Here is a 26697-nt window from a genome sequence, read left to right as displayed (position 1 = left end):
TAAGTAGGAGTTTCCAGGCTCTGCTTTTGTGTTTCGTGTATCCACATCAGCCTCAATGGTGAGAGCTGTTTTGAGAAACATCCTATCCTATACGGTTAACAGTTAAATTGTATTGCCGCTGCTGCTAGTAAGGAGCAGTATTCTGTTTAATGAAAGACTGTGCATTTGTATTAAATATAGAATTTATAATGAAAGGAATCAATCAAAATTTACAAGCCCATATTTTAAAGATACAACCTAAACATTACAACTATGAGGCTGGCTCATAGTTACTTATGTTTCTAAAATCTCCTCAGCAAAATGGAGGTGACAGTTGTTGAACCTCTCTTTTGAGTAAGCAAATGGTTTAATTTATCCACGCTGAGTGTTAAGATGTAGATGATATGTCCAATGGCAGTTCATTAATGTGAGCTGAGTCTTACTGCAGTTCGTTAATGAAACTTTGGGTGTCCTGAAAACTTGACTGGGGTAACAGATTACCATGCCTTATTTTTGTCAGCATTCTGTGATTGCAGTAAAGGATCATTAATTAAACACATCTTTGCCAATACTAGTTGCTTCTTCAGAGCTTTTATGCCAAATACAGTTTAAATCACAGAATGGTTGATGTTGGCTTGGACCTCTGGGTCCACCTGTTCTGGTCTCTGCTTATGCAGGAACATACAGACCAGTGTGCCCAGCACCACATCCGTATGGCTTTTGCAGGTCTTGATGTCTTCTCTGAGCTAGTGCACATTAATCTGCAGCCACCTGCATAATGAAGAAATGCTTCCTGATATTCAGAGAGAACTTTACCATCTTTTGTTTTACTTTGTGCCTGTTACCTCTTTTCCTGGTTCTAGGTACCACTGAAAAGAGCCCAGCTCCATCCTCCTTGCACCCCCTCTTCAGGTATTTATAGACATCAGTGAGATCCCCTTGACACCTTCCTTTTCTCCAGGCTGAACAGTCCCAACTTGCTCAGCTTGTTTTCATAGGACAGCTGCTACAACTTCTTTTGGATCCAGTACTCCAAATTCAGACACATCAATGCTGAGTAGAGGTGAAACATCATCCCCTTTGACTTGCTGGTGATACTTTGCCTAATTCTGCTCATGGTATCATTAGCCTTCATTCCAGCAAGGGCACACTGATGACTCACGTTAAACTTGGTGTCCTCCAGGAATCCAAGGTCCTTTTCTGTAGAGGTGTGTTCCAGTAACTTTCTATCCATGTTCCTCTTGCTAGCTGTATGGTCAGTCTGCCACTTCCTCCCATTTTAATGTCATCTGTGAATTTACTAAGAGTGCACTCTAATCCATTGTCCAGAAAATTAATGAAGATGTTAAACAGAACAGTAGAACTAGTATTGATCCCTTGTGTTCTCTGCTCATTACTAGCCTCCAGCCAGACTTTGCATCACTGACCACTGCTCACTGAATCAGCCATTCACCTGGTTTTTAGGCCATCTCTCTGTCTGCTCATCTAGCCCATACTCAACAGATTCTCTATGAGGATCTCAGAATCAGTTCAAAGGCCTTACTGAAGATCAAGAAGACAGTCTCTACTGCTTTCCTCTCATCCATCGTGCTATTCATTTAATTAGAGAAGCTTATCAGGTTGGTCAGGCATGATTTCCTCTTGATGAATCCATGCTGACTACTCCTGGTCATTTTCTTGTCTTTCATGCGTCGTCAAATAGTTTCCAGGATTAGCTGCCTCATTACCTCCCCAAGAATCAAGGTGAGACTGATCAGCCTGTAGTTCCTTGAGTCCTACTTCTTGAAGGTAGGAGTGACATTGACTTTCCTCCAGTCTTCGGGTTCTTCACTCAGTTGCCACAACTGGCAGCTTAGCCTTGCCATCATGTCTTTAGCACTCAGCTGTGTGTTCCATCAGATCCCACAGAGTTGTTGTAAATATTCATTTTGGTCAAATATTCCCTGAGCTGATCCTCTGCATCTTCCCTGCTCCAGCTTCTGGGACCAGCAATTCCTAAAGGCCAGTCTTGCTAGAGTCCTGTCTGTTGCCATTTCGGGTACTGTGTCTTACAGTAAAAATGAATTTAAAAATTCTGTTGAATTTGTATTTTAATTTAAAAATTTTTAAATTGACAGTATATTTTTTGCAGTGTATTACATGCTGGACTAGGAAGGTATAATGCATAAGCATATACATATAAAAGTTTTACTTATTAGCAGAAAACGTAATAGTTTTTAATTTTTTGTGAAGAATAGTGATTTCTGGCACTCCATTAAAAAATTAATTGTAAAATTAGTAAAAAAAAAAAAACAACATCCTCATCCCCTGTATGGCAGTAATTGATGATCTGACTTAATCCTTTTTACCTGTATACAACATTTTACCTGTATCAGCATGTCCCAGATTCCCAGGAAATCAGCCAGTGATGTATATTTGGTTACAATGAACTTCCTGGGATTTTTCCCATATGGTCTGCAGGTCTGTTTCTACTCAGTGGATCTTGTCCACATAACCAGACCCAGCAATGAGAGAAGTTGAAAGTTTTAGAAAAGTTACTAAATTAAAAAAGAGTTCTCTTCCCAGGCTTAAACTTCTCCTATGTACCCTGAGATAGAGCAAATTAGTAACCAACTCATCTTTTCTTTATGTATTTAACTTTCGACACTTTATTTGATAGTCCAGGTAGTTCCCTGGCATCTTGGAATAACCTCCTGTAGCAATTCTTTAGTTACCTCACATGCCTTATTAGTTCTACAAGGGAATGACTCCAACCACCCTGAGAAGGTATCAGCACCAACATATAGAGATACCCCCCTTTTCTTGGGAGTTCCGAGAAGTCAGTTTGCCATTGTTGCACTGGAAGGTTCCCTTTCCCAATAGGCCCACTTGTAACCTGTTCCTGGTACTAGGATTTTACTTTGTAGTGTCTGTTCCCCCAATATTTTTAATTATATTCCCTTAGAACCAATTTCCATAAAATACTAAAGGGCATAATAGTGTGTTCATCTGGGTGTGCACCCATCTGTCAGCTTGCTCTCTTCCCTTCTAAATCATTAACTAGATTCCTGTTCTCTCTAGAATATTTTACAGATTCTGACTCAGGTTCAGAGAATTTAAGTCTCAGGCTTAAGAGTTGTCCAGTTCTCAAAAATCATTGATCTCTCAATCCTGGGTAACACTGTCCAGGTCAACTGAGTTTTTTCTTCCCTGTATTGGGGTTTTCTTGTTCAAAGGCAAATAACTTCAGGCATCCTTCAAATCCAGAAGATAAACCCCAACTACTCATTCCTTAACTTGGTTAATGTATGTATGGTTTTGCCACCTCTAATTGTATATCTTGAACAATTCTATTAATTTCCCTGAAATCTTGTATCAAACTGTAGCTCTTGCTACCAGATTTTTCATCAGCAAGATTGGGGTATTGCTTTTGGATTCACATTCAATTAGTAATCAAAACTCCAAAAAGTTATCTGTTATTTATTTTATCCTTCTGCAGCTTTGTATCCTCAAAGGGCACTGCTTTACCCTGACTAGACTAGCTCCTCTTTTCACTTGACTTCTATCTGCATTTTTGGCTCTTCCAGAAATCCCTGATATTCATGCTCCTAAGTTTACCAGATTTAAGATTTCTGTAACTTCTGGGGATATAACATTGTCTTTGCGAGTTTGTGTTAAAGCCAGACTTATAATTTTTAATCAGTTGATATTTTTGACCCTTAGCTCCAGCTTTATTGAATTTAATCTCTGTATCCGTTTGTTCTAATAAGCATTGCCTGAATAACGCTTTTGGAGAACCTGGCATGTACAAGAATTTATGTATTCCTACTTGTGTTCCCAGCCTATATTTAATTGATCCCAAAAGGTAAGCTTTTTCTTCTTGTCCAATAGCTCCTACTACTGTTAAAAAAGTCATCTACGTAATGAGATTACCATAAGAGGCACTGGTATCCACCAGAAAATAAACTGCTGTATTCTGCTTCCCTAGCTGCAATTTAGCCAGTGGATCTGCTAGGGTAAATTTCCCAGGTTCCGGTAATTCAGCTTTTGTGATCAGAGATGGTTCCCTTCCCCTAATCTTGGTACGATTCCCCCACCAGTGTCCCATTTTCCTGCATTTTATACACTGCTTTTGGTCCTATTTTGGCTATCCTCATGTCCAATGCCCCATCTTCTCCACTCCCCTTCACAAGTAATGCTGTTTACAGCAACAGTCTTCAGCCCCACCTCTCACTCGTGAGAATTCTGCTCATGGGCGGGCAGTGAGAAGGGGCTGCTCTCATGCCAGTGCAGATAAGCTCACTTTTTCTTTAACCCTTTTGCCTTTTTACACTATTCCATTATTCAAACCCTCAATTACACTTCCTCATACCCTCAATTATGCTTCCGTATATCATTAACGATTACACTTTCATATACCATCAAAACAGCTTGCTGCACTCCCTTCAAAATCCACGCATCAAACAGTACAGTTCTTCAGTTTCCACAAGCACCCAATACTTAGTCTCATGATTAGAGCACTCAGTTATAAAAACTGGTCCTATTACTTCATTTATATTCCCGGTTTCCAATTCAGTATTCCCCCTGGGTCACTGGTGAGGGTGTTTCTCCAGTGAGCCAAAATACAACCCAGAATGTCCTTTTCCCAAATTTCTTTTAGACACCCTCTATCCCATAACACCTGTTTATCCTGCTTGGTCTCAGGTATTGTGTGAAAATCCCTTGTGTTTTGCTGGGTAATGAAGTCCACCTACTTCCCCAGGGCATAGGAACACCAAATACCCTGAACAAGAGTTGTAGCCAATGTCCCTCAGCAAAACAGGGATTTTTACAAAAATTCTCATTGCGTTGCTGGGTAATGGAGTCTACCTGCTTCCCCAGGGCATGGGAACACTGCATTCCCTGGGCAAGAGTCATAACCAACATCCCCCAGCAAGACAAGAGTATTTTAAGCATGGAATGGAATTTCACAAGTAACATTTTTACAAAACACACATTTAACAACTGCAGAATGGACAATGACTAATATAGTTATTTATACAAGGAGCAAGATCCTGCAAGAATAGTTTTTGCAGCACAAACACCAAGCAATTACAGCAGTTTCTACAGTAGTTCCTATGAGTGGCCAGAGAAAAGAAAGAAGAGAAAAAGAGAAGAAAATAAAAACAATTTGGACATTTGCTCCCAAGCTCACATGCAGTACCATTTGATTGGTTCCCTTACAGGCTACAACTTCATCCACAAATCTGCTCCTTCTTCATTAATTTGTGCTTTTACTGTCTGAGGCTGCTACCTTGCATTCCAGAGATAAGATAGCTAACAATGTTATTTGGAGAAACAGGAGACCCGCTGTCTGTACTAACTGTGTAAGCCTGTAAAAAAGCATCTGTTATCAGCAGTGAGAACCGGACTTAGCAAGGCCAGATCTGTAACTGCTGATTCAGCAACCCATGAAGGCACACAACTTGTAGCCTAACTTATTTTCCTTAATTCGCGTGTGTGTATTTGTATTTGTAATAGAGCTCACCTGTAAGCTCAGGATTTGAGTAAGTGCAGAATAACTAGTTTTGTTCAGCATGACTTTCACATGTCTTGTGATCTAAATGCATTTCAGGCATTGTGCTAAAATAGAAAGAAAGCAAGGTTATTCCCAAGTAGATTCATGTGGAGACTAGTCTACACCACATTATGGTCAATTTTGGTGTTCAAGGATTCCAAGGAAAACTGACACTGGTTAACTATCTAATACAAAACAGTTCAGAGGTCCTTTGCAACGTGCTACATGCAGGGCTTTATGTTCTTCATCTAAGTCTTTAATTTATCAAGTCTGTAGTATAAAAGCAAAGCAAGGAAGTTTTAGGGCTAAATCAGTTGATGAGTATTTTAGAAACTTCTTTCCAAACTTTCCCAGTATGAAACTGAATTCAGGTGAGTAATGTCTATCCCTTCCTTTCTTCTTGTGCTGCCCAAGATAGGCATGATGTGTTCAGGACAGGTTAAGATATATGCAGTAGGGAATTAGGAATAAAGGGCTTTCTTTTCCCATTAGTGCTGACTTGTGCAATGAACACTCAAATGATATATACATGGCAGACAAACTCTTTATTTTATTTCTTATTTCACTCTACCACAGTTTATCCTAATGCCCTTACGCTGGAAAAAATCCTTCAGTGTTTCAAAAGCTTTTATTTATGTATTTTATATAAAGAATTGCACGTTAACATACATAGACTTGTAGTGTGCCACTTTCATTGGAAAAATGTGGTGTCGTTTCTGGTCCAGACAGTACTTTTATTCCTATCTCTTTTCTATTTTCTGTTATGTCTACATGAGATACTCTAAGTTTTTATTAAGTGGTAGGCATTTTAGTGAGAATTTGCTTGTCTTGCACCTCAAAATTCATTTTTGAATTATTCTTCAGAACTGTTCTTTTTTGCTACTTCAATTATGGAATATAAAATAAACTAATACTTAACTAATACTTACAGAATCTAATTCAGAATGGCCAAAATATTGAATTTCTGTAAAACAATACAGAACTGGAATTCATATATAATAAGCTGTAATACAGAAGAAGAAAATGATTAAACCATAGCTTGCTTATCATAGATCTTTTTAATAGGAGCAAAATCTGTGCTATTAGTTCCAGACCAGTGTATTTCTCATTCACAGTGCTTTAGTGCATAACTTATAAATCTTTCCTCATCATCCTATATTACTTTTTCAAACCAAGACTAATATCAAGCAAGACAGGGTGAATGAAAGTCAATGAAGGTCGACTAGACAATCAGATATTAAAGATTCTTGGAAGAACTCCACAGTGATCTATAAAAAAATCAGCTGTGAATTTCTGTATCCTCACTGACAATGGACTTTTTAATAGAACTGCAGTATATTTTCTTTGTTAATGTGTTTTTAGATTATTAGTCCAGTCTCCTTATACAGTGTGTCTGAATGAGGGTTGATACTCTCAAATACTTGATAGGTTGCAGAAGCCATGTTTATAATATATGTTTCATATACTTGTCCTGTCTCCTGGGTAATAAAGAGGACTCTGAGGAAACTGAGAGTACAGTTACATATTGCATTATGAATGGAGTTAAGACTGCATAATCATTGTGTATATGCTATTGCTAAGCATTTTTATTTATTTTTTTCAGCTGTCACTGATCATGTAGTGTGCAGAGCAAATGATCTCTTGGGAAGTTAAAGCACAATGAAAGAGATTTACCATTCCTGGGACAGCAGAAATAGTCAGCTGGTCTGCACGTTTTGAGTTTAGATTGAAAATCTCAAACATGTATATTAGGCTGGACACTGCAGATAATAACATAGCAGTCAGTCTGTCTAATCAGAATAAGAACTCTTGTCCATCATAGAATTTTTTTTTTTTATTTTTTTTTTTTAGCTTTAAATTTAGCTTTGTTATTTCTGTTTCAGATCCTTCATCAGATACTTTGTGTATGAATGTTGTCATTAGATCACAGAATCATAAAATCATAGAATGTCCTGTATTGAAGAGGACCACAAAGATCATCTAGTTTCAACACCCCTGCTATTTGCAGTGTCACCAACTGCCAGACCAGGCCACCCAGAGCCACATACAATCTGGCCTTGAATGACTTCAGGGATGGGGCATCCACAACCTCCTTGGGCAACCTGTCCCAATGCGTCACCACTCTCGGTGTTTCTTTATTTAGTTGAAACCAGAATGAGGAAAGGCATGGAGCTGTGTTGGGGGAGGGTCAGTTGGGGTTTACTCACCATAGGTCAGTGCACATAGAACAGGCTGCCCAGGGTGTTGGGTACAGCCCCAAGTATCAGAGTTCTGACACTGTTTGGATGGATGGATGTAGGTGTTCTCAGATGTAGGGTTTGGATTTTGGGTGGGCCTCTGTGGAGCCAGGGGTTGCACTCAGTGATCCTTGCGAGTCCCTTCCAAGTTGGGATGTGATATGATTCTGTGATTCTGTGATGCTATCTATCTCATATTCTTGTTGTGAGAAACCATGGTTGTGAAACTGCAAGTGTATATGTATATAGATATGTACAGAAATAAATATGTTTATTTTTCCTTCCACTTAACTGCTCCCTTCAGTGAGGGAATTTTCTGATAAGAGTAGCTAATGAAACACAGTATATGGTGATCTCCTTTACAGGCTGTCTCATTGAGAATCATGATTTTAAAATATAAATTGCAATAAATGTCTGAAAAAGATGGAAGATATTCATAGTTACTGGTGTAATCGAGAATGCTGACTGTGATATTGCAGTGCTGATTGGGAGATTTTTACAATGTTTCCCATTAAAACTTGGAAGTCACGTCCTACAGATCTGGTGCATTTATGAGCTGGCAGCAAAACACAGCATCTGCTTAAAGACATCAGTTGTTTTGTTGCACAACTATTTCATTTCTTAGTAAAGATTTAAGAACAGAAATTGTCATTTGCAGTAGCAAAATGTATGACAAAAGTTGTGGATTCTCCCAGAGGAAATGTAAGGCATATTCAGGTTGACAGGTTGTAAATAAATTCTTTTAAACTAGGAAGATCATGGGACATGAATGGTAATGAGTAATCTGGTAAAAATCTTTTTCTGACTGGACAGATCCTGATTACCTAACAAGCACTGGGAATATTAACTCCCAATCTATAGGCTGCTTAGTACTTATGATCTGCTGTCACCAATTTTTACCAAAACTGTTTACTTTTTATTTTTGCTTAGGATGCTGAAAATTCCATACAATTAATAAAAAGTATTTTAAGATGCAGGTAGTAATTTTATCATTGGCAGTCAAAATTTTTAAAATCTCCATGCACCCAAATGGCAGCTATATGAAATAAATTATTTATTATTCATTATTAAACCTTCAATTTCTGTATTAAATTTGCCACATTAGGCATTTATGTTATTGATTGCCCATGAATATGCTTTCTTGCCAGCCAGAACAGACCTGTCTGATGTGTAGAATGATAATCTAATCCTTGGTAAAGAAAGTAGATTAAGTTTGTAATGTGGTTTTTCTCCTGAAGAGCAAAGGGAAGTTTATCTTCTGTAGAAAAAGCTGAGGTAGAAAGCTAGTATTGGTATATTCTGTTTTTCTAATCCTAATTTAAATGCTACTTTTTTTTTTTTTTTCTTCTTTTTTTTTTTTAACCTCTTGTAGTTTGGAAAATAATATTTGATTTCAGGTGTTATTTGTCACAGGTTCCTAGTGGTCAGAATCTTCAAAATTCCCAGGTAGCGTGACAGTCCATAGATGAGAAAATTATGCAAAGATGAAAATATAAGATTAAGACACTGTCAGATCAAAGTGAATGAAGAAATTTATTAGTACAGTGTTGTGTTTTTGGTTTTTTTTTAATTGAAGTAAGTAGACCATAGGCATAGGTTAATGCAGAAAAAAACATGGCCACTGCTCATTTCACTGTTGATTCTGGCCCTTTTTTCCTTTTCTTTTGGTCTGTTTTCAGGTTTGTAAACATCCAGCTCCCGAGGTCTTGCCTTTAATTTGTGGTTGGGTGATGTTTAATTAGAGAACTGTTTATTCATTGAGAGACTTCTGCTTTGAGAAGCTACATTAGACCTATATAAACCACACCCAATATCCCCATATCAAAACAGCTTAAATGTGGTATTGTCTCTATAATCTTGTTGGTCTCCTTTACCTCTGGACTATCTTTTCAAAAATTGTCTTGTCAAAGTCTCACCAAGGTCACCATATGCTGTCAGCAAGCACTTAAGTGACATGCTGGCCAAGCAAGTTGGAACTGTGAATAAAGGTGATATATGGCACAATAAGAATACTGTTTGCATGTATGTATTCACCCGAGGCTGAATTACGGACTTGATATTTCAAAATTTATTTTGCTTCTGTGGTCTGTGATGACAAGAATATGTTCTTGTGTATCCATAATGCCTTCAGGCATTCAAGGCTCCAGATTCCAGACACAGTGAGACATTCCAGTGCAGTTTTGCTGGACAGTGCAGGTTTTATCCCAAAACCATAACAGTTTTGTGTTACTGCCATTTGCATTGAGAATATATACTGCTCAGAAAAGAAAAAAAATACATTTTGTTTAAAGAAAAATATGGAGATGTCTTAAGCATATTCATGTTACATCCTTCACAAATTTGGCAGTTATCCTTTGGGTATACCTGCAAAATATTGCATTAATTTGTGTTTCTTAGCTATTAGACCAAATAAATGGCTGAGAAATTCATTTAAATCACAGTAATAAAGTAGATAAAATCTTCATTTAATGGGTAAATGACACTGAGTGGTATATTACCATGAGATGAAAATGAATGCAATATTTTCTTTTAGTTAAAAGCAATGTCTTTGTTTCAGTAACACTGTCTAGAAAAGGACTGGAAACTTAGGGTATGTCTGAGTTCAGATTCTTTGCTGAAGAAATGATGCATGTCAGTGTTCAGCATGATTCTCCAGGATGACAATCAAATTTGTTAGTATTTTGATGTCTCTCTATAACATATGGGAACAGTGAATAAAATGGTCTCTTGGGTTATCTGCAGATAAGCAGAATATTTGAATTTCAGTTGCCATCATTCTTTCTCCTTCTGTTTACCTCCTCTAAGATGATGATCCCCCTCTTCCATCATCCATCTTCATACACTTCTACAGATATTTATGCATATCTAATATTTTCTTCCAAACTCTTAAAATAAATAACACTAGTGATAACATGAACAGAACTATTAACGAGGATCTTGCCAGAGTTACAGGGAAAATAGATTATATTATGTATGTACTCATATCACCTATTCAACTGTACCTGTGTATCTTTTCTGCAGGTGACAGATCAGTCAGTGAAAGCATTTGCTGAACACTGTCCTGAGCTGCAGTACGTTGGTTTCATGGGCTGCTCTGTTACATCTAGAGGAGTAATTCACCTCACTAATGTAAGTATCATAGCTGCTTTTATTTTCTCATTAGTGTTCCTGACTGTTGCCAAACAATAGACATCAACCAGGGTCATGCTGCCATGGATAGAAACATGACAAGATAAATGAAGTTTGTATTATTTGAACAAATGTTTGGATTTTCTTGTTTAAAACAAAACAAAACAAAAACCTGCTAAAACATGTTTACTAGCAGTGTTTCCCAGGCGCTGGTGCTGGGTCGAGTCTTGTTCAGTATCTTCATTGACAATGAGGGGATAGTGGTGTCAGCAAGTACGCTGATAAACGAATGCTGGGAGGGCTGGGAGGATTGGCTGACACACCTGAAGGCTGTGCTGCTGTTCAGTGAGACCTGGACAGACTGAAGAGCTGGGCAGTAAGAAACTAGATGAGGCATCACAAAAGCAAGTGTAGAGTCTTGCACCTGGGAAGGAATAACCGCATGTATCAGAACAGAAGGCCAGTGGGATCCTGAGGTGCATTAAAAGGAACGTGGCAAAGGAGGATCAAAGAGGTGATCCTTCTCCTCTACTCTGCCCTGGTGAAGCCTTGCCTGGAGTACTGTATTTGGTTCTGTGCTCCCTGGTACAAAAGAGACAGGGATCTCCTGGAAAGAATCCAGTGGAGAGCCACAAAGATGATAAAGAGCCTGAAGCATTTCCACTTTGAGGAGCGACCTGGGTCTGTGTCTGTTCAGACTTGACAAAAGACGACTGAGAGGGATCTGATCAATGTTCATAAAAATCTTGATTGTGGGAGACAAAGGGACATGGCCAGACCCTTTTCAGTGGTCTGTGGCTGACCAGGGAGGTTGTGGATTTGCCTTCTCTCAAGATGTTCAAGACCACCAACATGTCTACCTGTGTATCCTGCTGTAGGGAGCCTGCTTTGCAGGGAGATTGGAATCAATGTTTTTTAGAAGTCCCTTCCAAACCGTACAATGTTTTGATTCTGTGATATTCATGGGATGTTCCTTTCTCTCAGAATTAATACTGCTCTATAGAAAAATGTTTTTAAAATGCTTAGTTGTACTAGACTTCATTGCTAACACAAAAAAAATTCTTGAACTGGAAGTACGCAATTTTGAATGCAAGAGATTTAGATAATCCCTTTAATGCAACAGTATATCCTTTGTGCACACACATTTTATATATATCCACATCTGTATTATAATTTGTTGGAATCATACTTTATTTCCTTTCCTTTTATTTCTATGTAAGAAGTGTGATGTGTAGGAGAACTTTTTTGTGTGAACCTGCAAAGATTAGTGGAAGTGTTCAATAAAATGAATTACTTGGATGAGGTGGCAAACAGCCTATCAATTAAAATTCACAGCTGAAATTAAATTGAGAAATCAGGTAAACAGGGAGATCAGAGGAAAACACATCTGTGATAAAGAAGTTAATATTTGAAAGAACTATTGGTATTTATAGATACGAATTAAAAAAATAATAATAATAAAGGAGAAAATAAGTAGCACCTACTCATAGAATCATAGAATCATTTGAGTTGCAGTGGACCTATAAACTTAGTTCAGCTCCCATGTAGTGGACACCTACAGATTGATCAGGTTCCTCATGCTGTCCGGTCTGACTCTGAATGCCTCAAAGGATAGGGTATCCACCTCCTCACTGGGCAACCTGTTCCAGTGCTTCAGTAGCCTTATAATAAAAAAAAACTCTTCCTTATATCCAGTCTAAATTGACAAATTTACTCAATTGACAAATTGATATTTGTCTAAATGACAAATATCAGTGGAACAAGAGCTTTATTTTAAACTGCTATATCTGGGAGAATATGGAATCTGCTCTTAGCTTAGACTGGCCTGTGAATGTGTCCTGTAAGGCTGTGCAGAGCAGGTACTCTTCTGTTTTTCTTCCTGCGTGCAAACCAGAGATAACAGCACTGACTACTGTTGTGAAATTCATTTGAGACTGACAGATGTGTAAAAATGGAGTGGTTTATTATAACTGTATCTTCCCTTCAGTAATGTTAGTTCCTCTTCAGAAATAGTGGTACTTAGAAATTCTGCATTACAGTGCTGCTTAATCACAAAGCTTGTTAAATATGTAATCATGGGGTATAGTAGTGAAAGCGTTCTATATTTTAGAAAAGGGGAAACATTCAATATTTCATTTCAATATTTTGTTCCTGATCATTGTGATATTAAAAATAATATTTGCTGTTGTTGCTGTTGTTGGTTGTTGTTGCAGTTCTTTTTTTTTTGGAGCAAAAATGTGTTATCATTCTAACACTTGTTTTCTTTAAAGTTAGTACAAACTGCATAAAATATACTGCAAATAAATGATTACTGGACAAGTGGAGAAGCACTGCATATTACATACACAGACAGGGAGAGGGAGGAAAGGAAGGAGCATGTTTATCCAATTCAGACTCTTGGCCTCTCAGTTGTATCCAGGGGTTTGTTCTGACGACTTAGAATATTATGTCTTGTAACTGTAATATGTGAAACAGTGTCACGATTAGAAATAATGAGATATAATTCTATTTATCAAAGTGATTTCCTTGTCTGTTTCCTTTGATTTCTGATATAATATACTGGAGTAATTGCTTTGTAGCTCTGTACTTCTATCTGTACTTCTACAATGTGGACTTCTGAAGGATGGTGTTTGGGTAAAATTTATTACAGACATCATCGAAATAAGTGTGTGTCCTAACTGGGCATATTATAAAGTTGTATTATCTTGGAGAACTTTTTAAGGTTATCTGTGTCTTTATCTCATAATGTACCTGAGGCCATGACTAATCATACCCATGCCTGAGTCAGTGGTCAGTGTTAGGTCACTCAAAGTTCAGATTTATAGACCAAATATTGAAGAATTATTCAAAACTGACATTACACTTGACAGGTTTTTAATGTTATCATCTACACATGGATAGACTGACTGTGCAAGAGCCTTTTCTAAACTGAAGTGCTGTGTGCTCCCTTTCTTAAGTTACTGATTTATTTTAACATAAAATACACGGACTTGTCCTTTTTTATTGTAATATTTTAGCATACTTTCTAATCTTAAAGTCTTATTTCTTCCTAACATAATTTTCCCTCTTTTTCTAGGTCTGGAGATTTTTATGTTTATTTTTTAAACTATTAGTAAAATAGGCTCTATTTCATGAGGAGGCCTATAGTTTATTTGAATCTGCTTGCATTTTAATAAGATGTCCTTTTAAATATCAGTCTTCTGATCATGGGAAAAAATCCTTAAGTAAGGATTTCTGAACCTAATGATTCTGAGAGATTTGTTGTGGGGTTTGCCTTCATACTGAAAATTTGGCCATCCTATGTAAGAGAACCTTTGTCAACAGCTTATGGGCTGATTTGGCCCAGCTCCATGACTAGCAGGGTAGAGGGACCCGCATATCTGCACTCTGCAAAGGGATAAGGGAAAAGGATAGAGAGATGGGCCCAAAACAAAGCAGCGTCAATGATCTGAGGAGGAATAAACTGATTTACTAAGTAAGATATTGGAATGCAAGATAACACACTCTAATACAATATAATACAAAACAACTAGAATTGAAGATAATAAATTAGATGAAATGAGAGAGTGTCCAAAAGCTGAAGGCCTTACTCTAGTGCTGAGGCGAGATGTGTGTTGAGGATGAGCAGAAAGGAGGAGAGCCTGGTCTCAAGACCTTGCCAGGGATTTTACCTCTTCTCTGAATGCAGATTCCTCTGGGGGATGAAGTTCTTCTCTTCTGGGACAGGTACCCAGAACTGGAGCATTAACTCTTTAACTCCCAGAGCAGCACATGATGCTGTGATGTGGAATACCAACAGCCAAAAATCATAAAACCACAACAACTTTTTTAAATCATGTAAAACTAAACCTGACCATTCTGGTACATGAAGTTAATAGTGTCCATACTAAGAGATTCTTCTCACCAGTTATAAGAATTTGATTCTTGTAACTGCATTTTTTTGAGTTTTTTAAAAAAAGCAGAAAAGACATTGCAGAGAATGTCAAATTGAAAGGGTTTCAGTACTCTGTGGGCGTATGAAAATTTCCAAAACAAAAATGGTTCATTAGATGTACTTGAGAGCAAATAACATAGACAGTAAATTATGACTCAGAGATAACGTGTTTTAACAGCAACTATTATTTCCAGTTTATAAATTCTAACTTTTATATCTGAGGTACTATATATGCACCTTAAGCATGAATGCAGGTAGTGCTTGTTGCTGCTTTACAGTGGGCATCAATTGAAAGGAAGGTAGTATATTTATTTTCTGCAGGGTAGCTTGTGAAAGTGTGCATGCAAGAGTTTGAAAAACCTGAATTATTATTATCATTCAGTTTGGAAGACATAGCATCATGAATACAAATGCCTTTCACTTTCCTGTTGTTGTGCTACATGGCAAAAGAAAGGAATATATTGAATAAATGTTTTCTTAATTAATACAGCTTTTAAATTGCCCTTTTCAATTAAGTTTTTAATTTTTTTTTTTTTACAACTCTACAGTCTTCAAAACCAAGTTATTTTTTTGTCTTCTGTAAGTTGTGAAATTCAGCCGTGCTTTTAACACAGTTTTTGAACACATATTCCTTATTTGAGCATTTCAGATTTAAACTCAGTGTTCTGCAGTGTTTAAGGAATTAAATTAAATGTCATGAATGTGGAGAACATTAAATCAGTCTATTGTAAAATAGCTCCTTCCATAACTATTGAATCATTTTCCAGTTTTTAAACCATATATGATTACTATTTCATGAACATTTTATATCACAATAATATGGTTCTGTTACTTTAGTGTATCAAAATCAATGTTTGTGCTTTTTTAAAAAGTGGTTAACAGATTCTGTTGATCTAATGGTAAAAAAGAAAATTAAAAGAAAAAAACATGACCATAACTTAAACTCTTTTTGTGGTTGCTCGTTCTTTACTTCCTGTGATCATACATTTCCTTTGGAGGGTTTAAATCAGAGACCATTTTATTCCCTGATGGCATATATACACAGAGAGAGTCAAGTAAATTAAGCTTAATTAGCAGAAGATGTGAATTTAAAGCTCATTAAGTCCTTATAAGTAGTTTCCTTCAGAAATAATTTGGCTTTAGTTCTGAAGAGGATTGATCTTATATGAATTGTTTTAGTTTTAAGGAATCATATCTGCAGTGGAATTATGGGTGTGGGGAAAAAAAGTTCAGACTCGTTTTATTTGTAGTTCCTTACAAAAACAGCCAAATACTTACAGAAGTATATGCGTTTACACTGAAAAACAAACTGCAATCCAGTTTTTGCTACCCAGAGCATATGAAATAGACCCTAAGTATTCACAGATTCAATTCAAGAATTCTATGTCTTATTCTCCTTCCCTGGCCCCAGTAGTTTTCAAATGTTTCCTGATTTGCATTCCACATATTTTAGTTCCACTGATGGAAATATAATGAACTTGGTGGCATTACTGTACAGAAATGCTATGAAAATCTCTGAATATTTAAATGTATGAACTTCCATAAAATTTAATTTAAATTAAGCAACAAACAAGTATTCAAGAGAAGTGCCATTATAACTTAAAATATTTAATGCTCAAAAGTGAAAATTTCTTTAAAATAATGCTAATTTTAAAAATTTAATGTATTTTTCAAACATCTGAAACCCTGGTTTTCAAATTTCGTTTGCCTCAAGCCATTTTGTGATACAAGATTTTCTGTTGCATTTGTTCTTTGCAGTGCAGTTTCTTTTCTATAAGTTTTCACAGTCAGTCTCCTCACAAATCCGTTATGTACTGGGCTGTCAATTGCCTGACAATTTCTGAAACCGAGGGGAGGAGCAACATCCTGTTCCCTCCTAATCTCTAATCAGACTCCTCCTAAAATCTGAATACTGTTACACTATTTCATACAATTTTAGCAGAGTACTGAGTCAAAATTTTAGGAACATAGAACATCTGTGTATGTATGTAGCAAACAAACTTTGTTTAACTTTTCCTCTTCACCCTTAATTCTTCATTTTATTTTTCACTTCATATCTTTAAGCCCTCTATCTGCTATCTGCACTGTGGATTTTATTGTCAAATTAAATACAAAGCATTTTGCTTGCTAGAGTTGAGCTTAGATTCTGTTCATGAAAAGTGTTCTTCACAGAGCTATAGAATTAAGAGTTGGAGAAAAGTGTAAAAAACGTATGTGAAAGAATGGCCCTAAAATTTTGTGATAAAATTATATATGAAGAAAATCCATTTTGAATTGGGGGTGGAGGGTGTGAAGGAAAACTTAAATTAATTCTGTTGCCCTAACACTGTGTAGTCAAGTAACAGAATGTCCTTTTCTGTGAAAAAATGTTGATCAAAACCATGCTTTATTCATCTTAGGATTTATGTATTCAAGAATCAAATGTCCCAACTATCCTCATTGTCAGCTTCAGAGAAGTTGTTTTATATTGAAATAGTTTTAGATGTGAGAGTTCAAGGTAGCATTTCCATAAAAATCTGCAAATATAATGATAATCACTGTATTTGTGCCTCATTTCCCTGTTTTATAAATAGAGAATAAAGCAGTAAATAATTTAAAGCAAGATAAGCATAGAGACAGATATGAATCATGGTAACATACTGAAATTTTAATCACTGCAAGAGTCTTATAAACCAGAATTTAGTAAAGTTGTCCTGCTGCAATCATATGCATGTTGCATAACTCTTGACTTTCTGTGAGTTGGGATAGTCAGCAGCAGTATTTTATGCAGAATCATTACAGGGGAACAGAAACAAGCTGTTCTATCTCAACTGTGTGTTGATATTTATAGATTCTTTGCCCAAAGTGGAGAAATCTTTTACACATTGCTACTGATACATAAAACACATGTGTAATGATTTTTCGGATTTAGTCCATGCTGTTTATTTGCAAAATAAAAATAATAGAGTGATTTCTACATTTCAGGAAGCATATTTGAGATAGGAGTCATTAATTTGTATTTCAAGTTCATGCAGGGATTCAAACATGTCATAGGCATTGAACAAATTATTGACAACACAGTGCAAAAACAGAATTGTCTAACATAGTGAAGGTGAGGATATTTCAAGTTGCTCTGTGCTTCTCCTTGTCATAACTTAGGGAGAAAAATGTGAGTTTGCTTGTGAGGGATGCATAGAAGATGTAATCAGAAGATACTTCTCTCACAGGACATTTAGAATTATGCATGGAGTGCAGAGCCTAAAATATCTGTCCACTTTACGAGCAATGTATTAGTCATATGCCTTTCTCTCTAACCAGCAAGTAAGAAACCGAAGTGCAGTGGGACTGCAACAAGCAGCTCAGCACTACCTTTTAACACTAGGAATATTTTACTCCTGTTTCCTCTAGAAATGACCTGCAATTGTCTCTCTGAGGTCAAGCTCCATAATTTTATGCTTGCTCAGCACAATCGTGGGAAGCAATATGTGGTTTATCCTCAAATTTTAGATCAGAAAGTGTTAAAAACTTTTGGGACTAACTGTGAAAATACCAGTTTCTGTGGAAGACTACCTACTTTTTTTTTTTTTTTTTTTTTTTTTCCCTTTTCCTTTCTTTTAATATATTGACTTCATAATTAACTACTGAAGTGGACCAGTTATGTGATCTCAGTTGTATGCCTTTACTTAATCAAATCCTTAGTGACCTAAATCACTGAATAGGATTATTTTCTCTCTCTTACAGTGAAGGTAAATTTAATTAAGTGTCAGTATTACCTAATGCAATTATTTTTTCCAGAGTATAACAGAGATTATTTCAGACAGCTTATAAAGCAAACACCACTTGGAGGTTATTATGATTAAACTGATCTATTGTTTGAGGATGCTGCAAAAATCGTTATAAATTTCCTTCAGTGAATCCATAGCTCACAAAAGCAGTAAGAAGATCCTGTCTGCTTTTGAAGGACATTATAGTGATTATGATAGGAACAAATCAGGTTAATTGGTACATAAATAATAGATCATCTTGTTCTGCAACTCTGATCTTTTTTTTTTTTTTTTTTTAATTGAAGTATCAATGCTATTACTGATGACTGTACAGGTAAGACTAACGTATACATGTTTTATTTTTCACAGAGTGTGTGAGATTTACAGTTTGAAAACCCTGGACAGTTGAGTCTTTAATATCACACAGTTATGTATTTGAGTGCAAATGTGCTGTCCTGCCTTTCTTTACTGCCCTTTCTTTCTTTAATTAAATGAGTTGGTATGCCACCTTGGTGTCCTACATGCAGTACAGAAAGTTAGGAGGGAGGCTGAGACCTTTCACTATGTGGACTGGACCATGAACAGTAGATTCTTGATGTCACAAGAGTGACTGAAAGCTTGTCTGAATTGCAAATGTGAGTGTAGTTTTCAGATGCTTAAGTTATATTAGATAAATATCCCTGATTTTTTTTTTATTACTATTATTATTATTATTATTATCGTGGAAAATGCATTAATTTCATTTTTCTTGACTAGTTTGTGCAAACACATTATTAAAAAAACTTACAAAAGTTTTTATAACTTTTATTTATGTGAATAAGTTTTTTATATGAATGTTCTACTTATTCTTGTCATATCTGTCTCAACAGCTAAGAAATCTTTCCAGCCTGGATCTACGTCATATTACAGAACTGGATAATGAAACAGTGATGGAAATAGTAAAGAGATGCAAAAACCTTAATTCCCTCAATCTGTGTCTGAACTGGATCATTAATGACAGGTAACTTCATTAGGGCATCTAATACTGGTATAAAGCAAAATCAGCTTGTATCATAAGAAGTAGAGAATACTTCTTCATGTCTTGGGGGTTGGAGGAGATGTGTAAAATCAAACTGTTTTTTCAGTTGTTCTTATTTGGTGTGAGTAAATAATCTAAACATGCCTTCTAGTGCTCTTATGTGTTCTTGTTATGGAGAGTTTGCTTGTAATTGGATGGCATCCCTAATTGGTTGTTTGCTGTAGACTACATGAGAATGTTCTCTTTAACATGTGTAACTGAAAAGTACATTTACTGTGAATCTTTCTGTAAGTGGAGAACATTTAAACCGATTTGAACATATAGGAAAAATGAAGCATATTTCTGGAAAAATAAATTGCTTGAGCGTTAAGTAATCAAATTTATGTTTGTTTAGAAAGCATAAAATCCTTACTTTTTGGCAAATAAAGCAGAATGAGACTGAAAGGATAACTGGGATATTAACAGTCTTTTCCTTTTGACCAGTATGCACCACATTAAGGAGAAAAGGAAAGAATGCTTAGAATGACTTTTTCTTCCATATGGACTTTTTCAAACATGCTCTCTTTCAACTCTTCAGGAATGTACTCAACTGAAAATAAGCTTAAACTTTGATAAAAGTATGATGTTCTATAGTAATATAGAAATGTGCTGAATATGAAGTACCACTGAATTTTTACTACTTTGCTTATTAGGCTGTGCTCTGGGTTGTTTGTTTAGGTGTTGTTGGGGGTAGGGGTAAGGAGACTCTTAATTTGGTCTTGAAAGCACTTAAGTGGTTTTTTAAACTGATAAGAAGATTATTATTGAACTAGAGTACAAAGTGCATCTTTTACCTGTATGCATATAACTCTAAAACTTCATGCCAAGTAGAGTTAAGAAATTGAATAAGAAAAAGAAGTGGCTTCCATCACTGACAGATATTCTGTAGCTGTCTATGTAGCTGTTTCAGCTTTGCTTCTTATCAGACAGGTCAGTACTTTTTCAAAACTTAAATAGTAAATAAGAGATGGCTACAGATTTAATTTAGTTGTTCAAATTATCTTCCAGCTAGAAGTGAACAGAGAAAATAATGTAAACTTTCATTAAATTTTATTGAGAGATAGTTGTTCAGTAGTTTAAGATTTTTTCCCATTTTACAGTTGGTTCCAAACACTAATCTGTGTTAAGTCATTTCCCCCACTGTCTACAACTGCTGAATTAAAAGATACTGAAAACAGTATGGAAGGAATGTGATACGGCCAATAGCCTTTAATCAATATGGAGGCACATTCAGCAGAGTATTATTAGTGTACTCACTTTAAAGACATGGGTGAACGTTCAGAAAAGCAAAGAAATGTTAAGGTGTTTACCAGTTAAAAATCTAAGTTTTCTTAAGCTCAGTTAGTTTGCTAATGATCTAAGGCATGATGAACTTGTTTGCTGTTTTGTTTTTTATTTGATAGCAGGTCATAGCTCCTAGTCAGAAAGGATGTCAGAGGATATTCTGCATTTTTATATCGTTGAGAAGACTTTTTGATTACTGTATCCAGCACATAGAAGCTATTACCAGTCTCAGATATACCAGACTCGTGACACTAAAAAAGTGAATGCAATTAGTTTTCCTCCTTTTTTCCCTTAAAACATTATCAACCCAGCTTATTGTCTTCTATTGAACTGTTTTTTTGTTTACAAACTTACTAAGACACTTTAATTCTCTGTAGTATAAGAGAAAATGATTGGCTTTTTAAATAAAAAAAAAGCATTTGGGTCTTTGTTTATTTTCTTTATAGCCAAAGAAAACTCATTCATTCCTTTGTGCAGAACCCTAACTGAAATAAAACCAGAAAGTTCTCATGTAGTAGAATAGTAGTAGATTTTACAACTGAAGTAAATCTCTGATTTTAAAACTTCACTTTAGTTTTCTTTATTGCTTCCAGAATTCCATAAAGATTCTTTCCACAAACAAAGCAGTGGCCCCAGAATATTTATTGCATTCTCTTACAGATGACACAGTGTTATGTCAGATTCTGTTACCATTACAATTCTTGTTAAGTAACTGAAAGGAAGCAAAACTTTCAAGAGTGCAAGACCTCTGCATGGCAAGCACAAAATTTTGGTTCTGTGGGAATTAGCAAGAACTATTATTCCTATGTTCTGACTGAAGATATTTTTGTTTTTAAAAGTGTATGTCTGCGAGGCATTTATAGGGCAGTAAAAAAATAGTTTCTTCTTTCTTAAAACAAAAAATGTGTTCAGTTGAAGTAGTCTTGACATTCATTTTAAAAGTTAAAGAAAATAAGTCTCCTATAATGACTTGTAAAGCAGTGTCTTAAAAGCTGAGAGTTAAAAAAGATCTTAGAAAGTTCAATTAATCTAACATAGCGATTACTCTTGCAGGTATATAGCTGCCTCAGAAGTTTTATATACCAAATATATTGAAGTATATCTTATATATTTTATATGTTAATTATACATCATAGAAATATTCTTATTTCTACTTTCAAACCCAAACCCATAAATCCTTTTAGTATGCAAAAGATTTGTCTTTAAGTATTTTTATTGCAGAGGAGTAAAACTGAGATCTACAAACTTAACGATTCCTCTGAGGATTGATTTTAAATAAACTTATTACTTTCAAGTTTTCTTAATGGTCATTGCAATTGTTCTTGCAAATTTGAATGGATAAAGCAGTATCAATTCAAATGGCATCTAGAAATAAAGCCCCAAGGAGATTCAGCAAAGCATGACATAACATATTGCATGGTTTTGCAGAGGTATGTGATTTTTACCATATCACCTTTCTGAGCTTTGAGAACAGATGAGTAGCTTGATTTTGATCTTCTAATACCAGTGCTCTTAAAAAATGCTGTTGTCTTGTGGTACTTCTGTGAAATAGCACTGTAGATGAGAGTAAATGGCACAAAGGAATAGTCTCCTTTTGCTGGTTAAGGCCTGGTGGTGAGATTTCTTCTTGGAGTCTGAAGTGGATGAACGTGGAAATGCAGACCTTTGACAAGTTTACTAGTCAGGAAGTCAAGATACAGAAAAAATTCAGGAGAAACATAGTAAATGATTGGAAGCTAGGATGTAACCTGACAGTGAAAGTGTGCAGCTGCAGAGTTGGGAAACATGAGCATTCTTCAGTTGGATCACTAAAACAGACTCATTTTGCTTAGAACTGAGCATTGCATTTGTTGGCAGAGAGCATATGGGGTTTTCCACACTGCTGCTTACCAGAGTAAATTATTAATATGGTCTTCCATGTGCTAGAGGAGAGTTTAGAAATTTTGTGATGACTGCCTATGTGAGTTAATGTGAATTGATGAAGGCATGAAAAGCCTTGGGAGTATTTCGTCTGATCTAGATGTGTGGTGGATAGAGGACACAGTGCTGAAGATGCACTGAGCAGGTGATCACGTGCTAAGGTTTGTCCCAAAGTTGCTGCCATATGTGGATACTCCACCATTACAGTAGCATTAGCAGAGTTGAACATCAAAAAAAATAGGTCAGTTCTTACCATATGTTTTCAATAAAATCTGAGTTTAGTGAATGCTGGACTTATTTTCCAGGGCAAAAAATGTTAAAGTAATCTTTTCTTCCTGAAAATGTAATGCTCTTCATGTTTTCATGTTTGATATGGAAATTATATTAATTAAAAATACATTAAAACTACACATGTAGGAAACCATTTTGCTAGATTGGTTGTTTTGTTTGTTTTTGGTTTTTTTCCCCACGAGCAAAAATGTGTGTTTTAATCTGTGGTGATGACAAATGCTAATGCTTCATGTTAGTATCCAGCAGCTTGGTCTGTCTGACTGGAGACCTGCTCCAGGAGCACAGGTACTTATTTCTGTATTTTTGCATAACCTGGTCTTGGTGTATAGAGAAGCCTTCCAGAAGAGAAGCTGTACTTTTGTATTATATGATATTTATCATAATTCATCAAAGTTGAATCATAGCATGTCCATTCATGATGCATTGCCTCTGCTGCCCTTCTCCAGCCTGAGGCCCATCCCAAAGTCCTGTCATTGATCCTAATGCTTTGGTACATTGTTATGAAACCAGTAGCTTAAGAAGTCAAAGATCTGCTGTATGTTATTATTGCATTTACAGTGACCAAGCATTTTGTTTAAACAAATGAAGGGGAAAACACCTAAAGAGAATCGCATTTGGAGAAGAACTATTTTGGTGCATTGAGCCAGTAAAAATGCTGGGCTATATTAGCACTTTTTAATCAGTAATATATTTGATGGGATCCTTTTAAAACCTTGTTCTAACAGATAGGAAAAGCAGAAGAAATATCGATTGCCCATATTCCCTCATTTTCTGTATGTGTATAATCTGATGAAAGTGGAGTGCGTTCCAATTAAACCGAATAATGTTGAAACAGCTTTAACACAAAGAAACAACCGAAAATAAACCCCCCAAAAAACAAAAAAAACCTATTCACAGACTTATTGTATTTATTTATTTTTTAATTTTAAATAGATACAGTGATATTCCAATGCTAAGATCAATATTTTTCATTACTAGAATGGTTAAGTAAAAGGTATTTATTGTGGTATCAGGTGACAAATCAGTAAGAGAACAACTAAAATGTTCACCAGGAATATGTACACACATCTAAGCAGAAGTTATCTTTTGGTTCCTATATTGCTTTTTCTGCTGCTTCTTTCAGGTTATTTAGCCAATGACTTGCTCTTAGTCTCTGTCTTCTGTTATCACCTCATTTTAAGTATTTTACAATAACTTTCACTTGAATTATGTCCAAGAGCATTTACTTTTCAGAGTTTTTCAATACTGACATAATACCTGATTTAAATGATTAACTTAAATGTTTGAAAAACTAAGAACAATATTGTGTGATCAGGTCTGTCTACTATATCATCCTGCCATAAATAATTGCTGTTTCACTGATGTGGCAGATACAGTTGTCTAACAGCCAAGCAACTACGCAGCTGTTCTTTCACTCTTCCTCCTCAGCAAGACTGGAGGGAAAATAGAGGGGAAAAAATGGGAATGAAAAAGAAATGAGAAAGCTTGTGGGCTGAAATAAAGGAATGGAGGTGGCCTATTGAGGGAAAAGCAACCTTGATTTAGAAGTATAATTTGTTGCCTATTAAAATAGATTCAGGTATTAAGAAACAAAACAAAAAAGATTATCAACTTCCCTGCTTCTTTCTTTGGCTCTGTTTTACTCCTCTTCTCCTTAATCCTCTGCCACACTGAGCAGTGCTTGGGGTTAAGTAATAAGGATGTTAGAAGCAGCGCTTGTCCTCCTTTTCGTTGTGTTCCTCTTTTCCTCTTTCCCACAGAAATGTGGGCTGCATTTATTTTACGAGTACCACGCACCCAGTGGAGCTCCTCTGCAGGCTGTGGTGTGGATATCTGCTTGCTTTAGTGCTAAGGAGCATTCCCACCTCCTTCCTACCACCAGTGCTCCTTGGTGGTTCGTACTGCTGTTTGTACCCTTCGCATCCCACTTTTCATAACAGAGAATCCCAACAGCCTCCTGACAGCACTGGTTCACCCACACCCAGTACAGCGATTTTCATTGCACAACTGGTTGCCAGGTTTTGAAGCTGATTTTGCTGAAGATATTCTGTTTCATCATAATATTGGGGTAATATTGTTGCTGCAGTATTTCCAATGGTAAACTTGGGACTCGTTATGCAATACCTTGTGAGAATGGCATCTTCCTATGCTCAGTAATGCAGCATGAAATGTCCCCTAGAGTTAGCACTGGCCACACATTTGTGCTGTTCTGTATAACCTTGCTTCAAGTGTTGAGTTACTTTGCAACCCAGTCTGCAAGTGGCTTGAAAAAAAACAAACCTGGAGGAGCATCTCAGCAACTGTCTGCAAGATCTGAGAGAGTACTGACTCCTCTCAGCTTCTAGTTAAATGCCCAGAACCCACTTTAAAACTACTTCTGAAACAGTTCCTTTGGCATTGCTGTCAAATAAAAGACTTTTTACGGATATGAAATGAATCATTTTCACACTGTCTGCAAAAATTAATCAGTGATAAAAATCAGAATGTGTTTTTCTTAATTAAGCTTAACTGTGTATTTTAGCCTGCCAGTTCTACTTCTGCATTGACTTGTTTTAGAATAAATAGCTTTTTAAGAATCACTGTGAGGTGGAAATGAATGTTACCAAAAATAATAAAATTTCCAATATATTGTCAAGATTTTCCACTGTTTTATGATTCTTAAATTACATCAAAAGTGGAGAAAATAGTCTAATGTTGTCACACTGCTGAAGTGTATGATAAATGAAGCACTATTTCTGTAAATAGTGAAAATATGAGGAAGGTGATTAAGTCTGACAATTCTCATGCAGGAAACTTGAGATGATAAATATCTCCTGTAATTAGTTATTAATCTAGTGCAGGGGACTTAACATCAGCCTAAACAATTTTATGAATTGTGGCATAAAAGAATTTTTGGAAGATAGGTATACATGTGTTAAGCCAAAGGAGAAACTGCTTAAACTTGGTTGCCAGTAATTAGAAATGGCAGACTTGACACAAATGTGGCTCAACCGTTTTCTATATGACATAGCTTACAGAAATTAAGAAAGTGCAATATTCCATGAAGGCATGGAAATGACAGTGTGCTGTAAAACTGAGTCCTTAGTGCATCATGAAAACTGAATACACACACAGAGGATATGTATACATATCAATTTTACATCATTTTCTGTGGACAAAATATTTGTGATGGTATAATTTGAAATAGTATAACAAAATAAAAAGTGCAATTTACTGGTGCTCAGAAGAGCAGATGTAGTCCTTATTACAATTGTTGTTGCACTCTGAAGATACAACTTATACTTTACAGTACTTGGAGGAAAAAAAAGAAAGAGAAAGAGAGAAAGAGGATAGCTGCCCTAATTTACTATAGTGACTGTGTTGTTCAGAGTCTATCAGCATATACATTAAAAGTATTTTTTTACAGGTGCATAACCATCTTCTAAAATTTGCTTTGGAGTCCTTTTTATTGCATGGGATGTAAGCTCAAAATTAAAATATTTTTAAAATTTGTGATTTTTATAGATGAACATAAAATCCATGCTATTGGTAGGAGCATGCCAGATATAAACAGGCAATGAGTCAGATGCTATATGCTAATTACCTTC

At 35.9% G+C, this 26697-nt stretch overlaps 1 protein-coding gene across 3 annotated transcripts in view; it reads left to right on the top strand.

The window, feature by feature from the left end:
• FBXL17 (F-box and leucine rich repeat protein 17) overlaps positions 1-26697 on the top strand; it is a 280832-nt gene that overhangs the window by 71183 nt on the left and 182952 nt on the right. For 2 of the 3 annotated variants that reach the window (XM_015849457.2, XM_032441230.2), the window contains exons 5-6: positions 10774-10881; positions 19428-19558. In XM_015849457.2, coding sequence (XP_015704943.1) covers positions 10774-10881; positions 19428-19558 — 239 coding nt within the window. Of the gene's footprint in view, positions 1-10773; positions 10882-19427; positions 19559-20059; positions 20191-26697 lie in introns of those variants that run through there. The other variant, XM_085528661.1, reaches the window with a different exon arrangement.

Source organism: Coturnix japonica, chromosome Z, assembly GCF_054131305.1.
Source record: "Coturnix japonica strain WE chromosome Z, WE-NBRP24, whole genome shotgun sequence".
In the NCBI taxonomy this organism is placed as follows: Eukaryota; Metazoa; Chordata; class Aves; order Galliformes; family Phasianidae; genus Coturnix; species Coturnix japonica.
This window is presented reverse-complemented; position numbering and strand designations above follow the sequence as displayed.